Source organism: Tachysurus vachellii, chromosome 10 (assembly GCF_030014155.1).
Source record: "Tachysurus vachellii isolate PV-2020 chromosome 10, HZAU_Pvac_v1, whole genome shotgun sequence".
Taxonomy (NCBI): domain Eukaryota; kingdom Metazoa; phylum Chordata; class Actinopteri; order Siluriformes; family Bagridae; genus Tachysurus; species Tachysurus vachellii.
The window spans coordinates 20,725,094-20,735,292 of record NC_083469.1 but is presented as its reverse complement, the minus strand read 5'-3'; the positions used below and the strand labels follow the sequence as shown (position 1 = coordinate 20,735,292).

At 41.4% G+C, this 10,199-nt stretch overlaps 2 protein-coding genes across 2 annotated transcripts in view; one reads left to right on the top strand and one right to left on the bottom strand.

Annotated features, from left to right (window-relative positions):
* The window catches only part of tecpr2 (tectonin beta-propeller repeat containing 2), a 35,375-nt gene extending 27,746 nt beyond the window's left edge, over window positions 1-7,629 (top strand). Inside the window, exons 17-20 of the mRNA XM_060880229.1 lie at window positions 2,040-2,188; window positions 2,351-2,492; window positions 4,365-4,514; window positions 5,214-7,629. Of these exons, the coding sequence (XP_060736212.1) occupies window positions 2,040-2,188; window positions 2,351-2,492; window positions 4,365-4,514; window positions 5,214-5,365 (593 nt within the window). The 3' untranslated portion in view covers window positions 5,366-7,629. The remainder of the gene's footprint in view (window positions 1-2,039; window positions 2,189-2,350; window positions 2,493-4,364; window positions 4,515-5,213) is intronic.
* Window positions 7,630-7,762: 133 nt separating this feature from the next.
* Window positions 7,763-9,176, bottom strand: ankrd9 (ankyrin repeat domain 9). Its single transcript, XM_060880230.1, has one exon. The coding sequence runs from the start codon at window positions 8,866-8,868 to the stop codon at window positions 8,002-8,004; it is 867 nt and encodes a 288-aa protein (XP_060736213.1). The 5' UTR covers window positions 8,869-9,176; the 3' UTR covers window positions 7,763-8,001.
* Window positions 9,177-10,199: the final 1,023 nt, after the last annotated feature.

Below are 10,199 nucleotides of genomic sequence, written 5' to 3'. Positions count from 1 at the left end.
TGTGAGAGAGTGTGTGAGAGTGTGTGAGAGTGTGTGAGAGTGTGTGAGAGTGTGTGTGAGAGTGTGTGAGAGTGTGTGAGAGTGTGTGAGAGTGTGTGTGAGTGTGTGTGAGTGTGTGAGAGTGTGTGTGAGAGTGTGTGTGAGAGTGTGTGAGAGTGTGTGTGAGAGTGTGTGTGTGTGTGTGTGTGTGTGTGTGTGTGTGTAATCCTGGATCAGTTGTGTCTGTTTATTCTGCTGATGTCATGAGATTTCACTTTAAAATAACAGAGAACACAAGTGATACACGACGATTAGGCTTACAAGAAAGGTTTTGTTATCGCAGTCACGTAGATTTGAATGAAACTTTCTGTAGACTCACAGTGCACTTAAAATTAGATTTTGCATCAGTTTACCCAGTTACCCCAGGTTAAGAACAGCCTGCAGTATGTTGGGTTTTTACAGGCTGTGCTAGTTTTGCTGTGTTGTGCTATGAAAATGGCGGGGGTGCAAATAGACAGTCATGTGATGGAGGCTGCTGCAGCTTTGCCTGTTTTGGATGTGGATGTGTAGCAGGGTGAAAGATGAGCTCGGCTCAGCGTGAGGGTGCAGGCTCAATTTTAGACTGCAGAAGCTTTTATACCACACAGAGTTTCCTGTTCTTTAAAAATGCAGTACAGTCCAAAGATCCGAGTCCACTCTCATATCATATTTTATTACGTTTTTATAAAACCGCTTGAGTAGCAGTTTTATTCTGATTCAAGAACAAAAAATTATTAATTAAGTTTGTTTTTAATTATTTTGATTACTTTCCCATAGCAAAATGAAAATGTTTGAATAGCTTGAAGACAATCTGTACTTTATTTGTGGCACTGTGTATTTTAGTTCAACGGTGATAGTTATTAATGTTCTTGTAGATTTTAGGATTTATTGTGGCTGTAATACATATAGATGAAATGACCATAAACTATCCCTCATTATCCCTTAAGTGCAAAGCCTTGTCTGATTCACGATTATGAATCACTGAGCTGTCGACCTCAATCCTATTTATTCCATCTAACATCGTATGTGATAAATCACTTTAATTCTTGTTTTGAGTTCATCACGAAGACAAAATCCACTTGTGCTGAAACGACGAACGTATATTAACCCTTTCTCCCCACAGCTAAGCAGTACCGTGTGCTTTAAAAGAAAAACTTTTAAAGGTCACTACGATTACATGCTTTCTGCTTATTCGTGAAGTATTTGTTCCCAACACCAGCTGAACTCCATTACTGCTATTGATCCAGTAGATAGCATTTATGTCCAGGTTTGCTTTAATTCTGTCAAACATGCCATAGACTTTTAAGCCTTAGATCAGAATGTGATGACGCTGTAGGTTCAGGGACATTTGTTAGCCATTCACCCCGAGCATTATAATCAAAACAATTCTGGTACTAGATCTGCAAGCTAGGAACAAACAGACAAGAGACTCGATCTTGCTTTGGATTGTAGTGACGTAGGCTTACATATCATCATATTCCAGTAGGACAAGAGTCTTTATCTTTTTCTGATTAAGAGTCTCACAAATGAGGCCGTCGAGATTAGCGTTCTATTCAGAGCAAGAGTTTTAACTGCTCCAACTTTTTTGAGTCTTCCTGCTATTATGAAATGTTTTTGGGCTGGACTCGTAAGCTCTTAAATGAAGATTTAAAGGTGAAAATTTAAGAATAACCCATAATGGCAAACAGGTTTGTCAACAAGAAATGTATGACTTTTAATAGCTCCTATTTAGATAATTATTCAGACCCTTTATTCACTACTTTGTAGAAACACCTTTGGCAGTACTCACAGTTTCTTGGGTAAGTCTCTACAAGCTTTGCCTATCTGGATCTGGATCCAGTTTTTAGATCAATCAGATTGGATGAGGAGTAGCTGTGAACTTACAGGTCTCTTCACAGATCTTCTGTGGGGTTCAAATAACTACTGTAAATTATCGAGTCAGTATTTAGAATCCCATCAAGGGCTGTTGTACCATGCAAAATAAACATATGAGATCCTGAACATATTACTGTCACTTACAGGACACGTGAGGCTTCTGAGCTTTTCCTGTGGCAGTCAGAATGTCTGGGCATGTGACTCCAACGGTATGGTGTATTTCCGAGTAGGAACACAACCTCTAAACCCCAGCATGATGCTCCCAGCCTGGATCTGCATCGAGCCACCTGAGCAGGTAACCAGGCCAGTCTGACTTTGCATAAGCACCATAAACCAATTGGCCAAGCCTGTTCACACCTTGAGTTCAGATTTTTGTAACCTAACACAGTTCCTTTTGTGTTTTTTTTTTTTTTTTTTTTTTTTTCTTTTCTTTTCTTTTCTTTTTTTCTGGGAGCAGCCTGTGGGTGTGCACTTAGTACGTGTTCAGACCAGTCCTAACGACCGCATGCTGTGGGCTCTGGACAGCCGCTGTAACGTACACGTGCGCACTGGCATTACAGAGGAGATGCCAGTTGGGACGGCCTGGGAGCACATTCCAGGTACATTATACTTCTTTTCTTTTGTTTTGTTTTTCTCACTTGTTTTGTTTCCTGTTTGCAGTCACACTTCACACTGGGTTACTAGAATTGGGTGACGGATCATACATTTACCAGCTTGTCCACAAGGCAACTGTAGTTAGAGCAGGAACATCAGCATGAAGCACATTTCACACAATTAAACAGCTAGACATGAAAAGAAAACTTTATTTATTTGTTTTTTTTTCAGTGCGTGTCTCTGTGTCTGGGAGATTTTCATTCTAGAATGCTTGAACGTTTGTATGATTTTTTTATGTCGAATTGTCACTGTAACTAGAAGGTGAGCTGATTATATTTTAGTCTTATATCAAGGTCATATGTCTAAGTTTTTCTTCAGTAGTGTTCTTACATTTGCATTTACATTTACGGCATTTAGCAGACACCCTTATCCAGAGTGACTTACAACTGAGCAACTGAGGGTTAAGGGCCTTGCTCAGGGGCCCAGCAGTGGCAGCTTGGTGGACCTGGGGTTCGAACTCATGACCTTCCGATCAGTAGCCCAACACCTTAAACACTGAGCTACCACATCCTCAGAAGCCCAAGGCCTATTTTTGGCCATGGAGGTCTATTTGTTTTTTGACCTAGCTGTTGAACCTGGACAGAAAACGTATTGTTCTATGTGCTACGTTAAGTTTTGTTTATTTCAACAGATATTACTAAATATGCTTCTGTGCTGTTATCTATACCGGTATTGCTAAAACTATTTCAGGTTTTCTTATCATGGTATGTCATAATTAGGCATTTTCTAATCAGCAATTTTAGATCAAAGTGCGATCCACGTCCGAACAGTTGTTAAGAGTTATTGTACATCATTTCTTTTCATTTGCACAACTGTCATACAAATGACAACCACAGTTTGTGCCGGTGAAGCACGACTGCAGTAAAAGTGCCTACTGTTTCGAACTGTTTCATGGTATGAAAGGAAACAAACAAAAACACACTCTGCAAGCAACGGCCGTGTTTCATGTGCTGACAGCAGCAGAGGTGCTTTCAACAGACCTGATTATTAAAAACCGTCTAAAAAGAAAACATTTGAAGCAATGCATGTTCACACAGGTCACTCAGGAAAATTTTATCGACGGAGCAAGAGACACTTTCCACAAAACAGTGACAAGGAAAGAATAAATACAGTGAGGTTGGTTGAATTTATTAGCTCTGGATCACCTGCTAATCTAATAGAATCTCGGCGGTTTTTCATGTCCTTCTGGATTTTTCAGAGACGTGACTTTGTGAGCCGCTGCTAGACGTGCACGTGGTAGAACAAATTTTTGGCCATTTTGACCACTCACAACAGTCTATGAACTGTGGATATTGAGCTTTTTTATGAAATTGTCACTCAAACGGTTGTATACGTTAGGTTAAATAGCTCATATTATATGGTTCAGGGACGTCTGGAGCAAAAACAGCCTCTCATGTCAGCATGATGCTGACCTTCCAACCATGATCTTCCAACTGCTCTACAAACCAGTGGGCAATAATAGAGAAGGCAGTCGAGGTTTTAGCTCCTGAGAAGAACAGGATGGTGAGAGCTGAGTCTGTAACTGCAGCTGATGTGATCAGTGCCTGCTGTAACCGTCCTTAGGTTTCTGATCAAGTCAGTGAAAATCACTCATCGAGGAGGAGCGGAAATATATATTAAAAAAGGGAGCTCGTGATCGGCGGATACTTCCTAATAAACAACTCAAATGGGACAAAAATACTGGACACACCTACTGGACACGCCACTAGTGCATGTCCATTGTCTTAGCTGTATTTGCCAGCATTGACATTAGCCACATTAAAGGTGGCTGGTCTTGTTATATGTACAGTGTGTAATGTGGCGTCTCTGTTCTGCAGGGCTTCAGGCTAGTCAGTTAGTGCTGAGCACAAGAACTGCATGGGTGCGCTGTCCTAATGGTGAGATGGCTCGACGATACGGGATCTCGGAAAAGAACCCAGCTGGGGACTACTGGAAGAAGGTGCCAGGCTTGGTCAACTGGCTGGCAGGTGAGCGTTTAAAAGGTTATTCAGGCAAAGATTCTGTAAAGGCTCACTATACTGTATAATGCTGAACAGACCAGATCCAGTAGGAAATTTGTTGATTATTTGTCATTTTAATTGCTAAATATATACCTTTTTTTATTTTGAATAAATGTTGATGTAAAAAAAAAAAAAAACCTTTGGTTAATACTTTGGAGATTCACATTTGGTTGCATTTACAACTTGTCTTGTGGGATATGTCTCCATCAGCTATGTACATCTGGATCCTGGTATTTTTGCCCATGTGCGCCAAGGCCAATACGATCAGAACTTTTTTTTTCCTACATTCCCTGCATCTCCAGGGCTCATGGGCTGTTTATATAGCTTTTTGTCAATAAGGGCTTCTTGTCACTACTGTGTCTGTCTGGTGTCCAGACTATAGATGATCTCTCCAGCTTCTTAAGATTCCCCACTAGCCCCTTGGATGCTTCTCTGACTGATCTGCTTACACCAAAACTAAATTAGTTTTTTTTATAACACGGGTGGAATCATTTTGCAAACTGTATTTTGATCCAGTACATGATCAAAACACGAGGAACTGGCAGCATTCGAGCCGAAATGAAAAGTAGTCTACTTTTGTTTTAGAGTTACAGAAATGTCTGTAGAGTGGACTGAAACTTTAAACCTCTTTTCTACACAAGGCTCAATCAAGTCTCTTTGTTGCAGTGACTCCCATGGATGAGCTCTGGGCCGTTACTCCAACCGGTGCATTGACACAGCGCCTCACCAAGACCCTGCCACACAGCACTGGCAAAAATCATGCCAACACAGGTTCCCTCAGTGGGGAAGAACTCGAAGAGGAGTGGGAGGTGATTTAGACAGCTGTGTTGTGTGTTTTTGTAAAAACAGTTATGTTGATTTTGCTGGTGATCACTTTATTTTATTTTTTTGGGGGGTGGAGGGGGGGGGGGGTGTTATTGGCTGTTCTTAAACTGTGTATAGAAGAGTGTCTTTACAGAGTGTACAGAATTTTTGATGGATAAGTTTTGAAGGGAAGTCTCAAAAATATGTTTAATTATCTTGTTTTAACCATGCACTATTTAACTTTTTACCCAAACTATCAGGATCCGTTATGATTTATTTATTTAGTTTTTTTTTTTTTTTAATATGAAACGGTCCAGACAGTATCACAATGCACACGATGAGCCGCTCCTATCACAAGTAAGTCAGAGATTACAAACTCAAGATCAGCCACTTGGAGGTAAAGGAGAAAAATAAATCAAAATCAGAACCATGTAATGCATATGACGAAAATGAACTGTGGTCCCCACAGACAGAAATGGGAAAGGGACAGAGACTAAAGTATGATCTTGACGTAAAATAAATATGTGAAGGGATTGGTCATAAAGAGCATTAATTGAGTGCTCAAGACGAGTGAAATCACGTTAATGGTCTCCTATTCTGCGCGGACTAAGATAGTGGTGATTAAAAAAAGTGTACAAGCTAATTCTTAACTTATAAAATGTACAAACGTACGTTTGCTAACCTACATGTCTGGTGTATAACATCTATTAATATTAACTGTATGCAGCTGTTTACTTTGTGGCAACAGAACACAGCTTTAAACCAGAAAATGCCATTCTGGATTTTGTGAATTAATATATTTCTGTGGCTGATTAAGCGAAACGGACATAAGCTTAAACGGTTCGGTCTGTAATCAGATTCCGGCTGTCAGAATGTCCACAATGCTGCTGTGCCACAGTCTGAAATGTGATCATTTTCTCCCTTTTCACATTCTGGAGCGGCCAGATTTTACATTGCACTTAAGATACACGTAGAAGAGAAACAGTTCAGGAACGTCTGTAGTTTTCAGAATATACCATGTAAAGTAGGACGAGAAAAACACCCAGGCCACCACACACATTTTTGAAGCAACCAGAGACTTGTCCCTGATGCTTAACAAACCGAAAGTCTATTTAAATATGTTTACAGTAACAGTATGTTAAACTTAACACTTGCTACATGTTAGTGTCCTTGTACAGCCAAAAACATAATGTGGCTAAACATTATGAAGCTAAAAACTTCCTGACACAGAACTAAAATTATTGGGACCAAAAGTGCTTAGTAATGGATTTGGAATTCCATACTGATAATTATAATCTAATAAAACTTTTCAGTTTCCCAATTTTTAACCGGTGTAGATGAATGAGAGCCTCAAATGATTGATACTGAGCATTAAGGTCTAGTCACGTCATAATCAACAAAAGAACAAATATAACGGAACTATTTTGCTAATATATATCAGTCTTTGCTTTGACACAGAACTCAACTGGGAATGTATGTAAAAAATGCTCAAACTTCGTAATAGCTAGTGAAAGCTGATACCAGGATTCATTTCATACACTCAGGCACAAGGCATGCTTAATGCTTAGTTATTCACATACCTGCTGTTTGTCGGTTCAGATCAGCTGTATGCATGAATGATCAGAAGTTGGAAAAGGAGATAAAGAGGTGGTGTTTTGTTGTTTTTTTCTTCATTGCTGTAACTTGGTTATCTTGGTTATTAGTAGACTGGTTCGTGTTAACGTGACAGTCTACAGCACTCTTATAAGCCACCTCGGTGTATTTGCTGTATTTGCTCTTTCCGTGTACCTTCATTTAGAGAATGCACTTTATTAACAAATAAATATGTGTATCAGGTGTATTTTAATTTAATACGAGACGTATATAATGGTACTGTGTCTTTTTGTAACTCATCTTGTGATTTGTCTGTACATTTTTCTGTAACACAGACAGCTCAGAAATATTATGCAATGAAATGAATTATGGTACGTACGTACATATATCAACATTGCATTCGTAGTGCAGTTGTTTTACTTTTTATCTGTGATAATTTGCCTTTAATTTAGAGTCCTCTGGGACACCGGTGTCCTCTTTTCGTCTCCTCTTCTCCTCTGACCACAATGCTGTTGGTGAAAATGAAACGGGAAACACTAGCACTCATTATAGAGCACTGATGTTACGCGTATGGTATATTATCACTAATTCCATTAACCATGCTTTTACTGCTGCTGTCATCACTTTATGCTGTCTATATGAACTTCGAGAATTAAAACAAACAAAAAAAGATGTTTACCAAAAATGCCTAAGCCTGATTATGATTTAGCACAGGACAATCACATATGAACTGTGTGTGTGAGTGTGTGTGTGTGTGAAATTCACTGTATACACAAGGGGTTTAAGAAATACACTGATAATTTTCACACACAAAAAAATCACTTTTTAAAAAATATATTTTAAACAGTTACAAAGCGTCATTCTATGTTACAACATCAACATATTTACAGTGCAGTATTCAGTGTAGTGTAGCAGCTCTAAATGGTAGTAAGTACTCGATCAACCAGCAGAAATAACGGGGAACATCTCGCCATAACTTGAAGCTTTCGACACTTTTTACACACTTTTCTTATAAGGGGTCATTTTATGAGTCAGTCCGAGCTCGTGCGTTATTGCGTTAAGACTGGTGCAATCTGAAATCGGGTGGTCTGAGGAAGTCGGGCAGGGACTCGAGCTGTTCATCAGGGACGGATCGTGTTACGTTACGCATGCATTGGACAAAGAGCGATGGTGGACATTGACCGGAGAGCCACTGGACCGCCTGCACGCCGATGAGGCGACTCCACAGTGCCGGGTTCTCGCGCAGCTCCGTGCGCATGCGGAAGCGTAAAGCAGGCATGAACAGCACCAGGTATCCGAGGCACACGCGCTTCGTACGCATGTCCGTGGCACTTTGACTGATTTGTTGCAGGAGGCAGTCCAGAGGTGTGTCTCCGGCACGATCGGTGACGTACGGGCACGCGCCGTGGCCCAACAGCAGCAGCAGACACTCAGGGCGCGCCAGGTCACACGCCAGGTGTAGCGCCGTTTTACCGCCCTCTGCGTGCGCGCACCCGCGGTGATTCAAAAGCAGCTTTTTTGCGCCTTCGTCTGCGCAATCCTTGAGGGTGTCCATCATCATTTTAAGGATGTTTTTGCGGTTGTAGCGCACGGCTACGGCGACGTGTGGCGTGGAAGAGTGCGCGCAGCAGCGGAAGCTCGCGCTCGGCATGGCCAGCGCGTGCACGGCAAAGCGTTGGAGTAGGTGGCGCGCGTACTGCTGGTGGTCGTGGACGAGCGCATAGAGAAGCGCTTCGGATGGCGAGAAAGCGCATGCGCGACCTTCGTCTTCCCAGTGAAACGCTTCGGTGGTGCGAATGTCCTCCAGCAGCCACACCGGCAGTAAATCCCGCACGGCCCGATAGTAAGCTAGCGAGGTTCGCTGGCACTGTTTCTCAGATTTATAATCTGCCCGGCGCTCGTACATCCCCACATCCAAAGGCATCTGTTCTACCCTCGGGTTTGGTTTTGTTGTTGTTTTGCACTCTACTGTGAATAAAGTTGTTCTGGTGTTTTTGTTGGTTTGACTTTGAGGTCAAGGTGCAAAACTGAAACATCTGCAGACTTACTGGAGGTAGTTTATAGCTGTTATTGTGACTAATCCTACACAGCGTTAAGGCTTAAACAGTTACAGCCACAAGGACAGATCAGTAAAGTCAATAATCCATGTGAGTATGAACCAAGAACCGAGAACTTGTTTACTGATGATGTTACTTTCGTCCGCCGTCAAAGCCCGTTTCAACACCATCCAGCTCTTTTTATAATGCAGTGCATCTGGCACGCCCATCCTCCCCCCTCAACACACACACACACACACACGCCGTGTCTCGAGCGCACGTGTTTCATTGGCCACGAATGTTAGCATGCAGATGTGACGTCAACAAGCTCTGAAAGACCTGTAAAACTTTCCATGTAGAGAAGAGCGGTATGTTTGCTTACTAATGCATGGGAACAGCAGGGCGTGGTACAAATCCGGGCTTTGCACGAGAACTTAGATTTTAGAGGAAACGAAACTTTCTCAGTCCTCGACTTTTAATAATCACACTACATGTCCCATCGAATCCTTCCCTGTTAAACCATCCATGAATATTGCAATGAAAGTATTATAGCCCCCAAAGCCCTTTATTCAGCATGCAGATCTCCATCATGATGTGTTCGGTGCATTCATGATGAGAAAATAACACATTATACCTACTAACCCTTTCGTGCATCAATTCATATACAACATTTCTAGCTCCTCAGATGTGTTTTACTTACTGAAAATTGAATATCATATGACATGTAACTTTTTTTTCACATATCACGTTATACAGAAAAAAGGATTTTCAGAAAACCATTATTTCTGCAATTAGAAGCAAAAATCTTTTCACTGTGTCTGAATTTCTTACAGTTTTTGTGATAAAATTTCATTCGTTTGAACACAAAGCAGCTTTACAGAAATCTGTATGGATTTAGATTGGCAAGGGAAAACACACAGATGGGTGACACTCTAGTGTGTGATTACAAGTCATCACTTTCTGTTATTGTTTTTCATAGAATTAAGCAACTAGTGGTTAGCACGTTCGTCTCACACCTCCATGGTTGGGGGTTCGATTCCTGCCTCCACCTTGTGTGTGTGGAGTTTGCATGTTCTACCCGTGCCTCGGGGGTTTCCTCCGGGTACTCCGGTTTCCTCCCACGGTCCAAAGACATGCATGGTAGGTTGATTGTCATCTCTGGAAAATTGTCCGTAGTGTGTGATTGCGTGAGTGAATGAGAGTGTGTGTGTGCCCGATG

Bases quoted from the DNA above. Each gene is read 5' to 3' on its own strand.
- ankrd9 (XM_060880230.1), bottom strand. From the start codon at position 8,868: ATGCCTTTGGATGTGGGGATGTACGAGCGCCGGGCAGATTATAAATCT.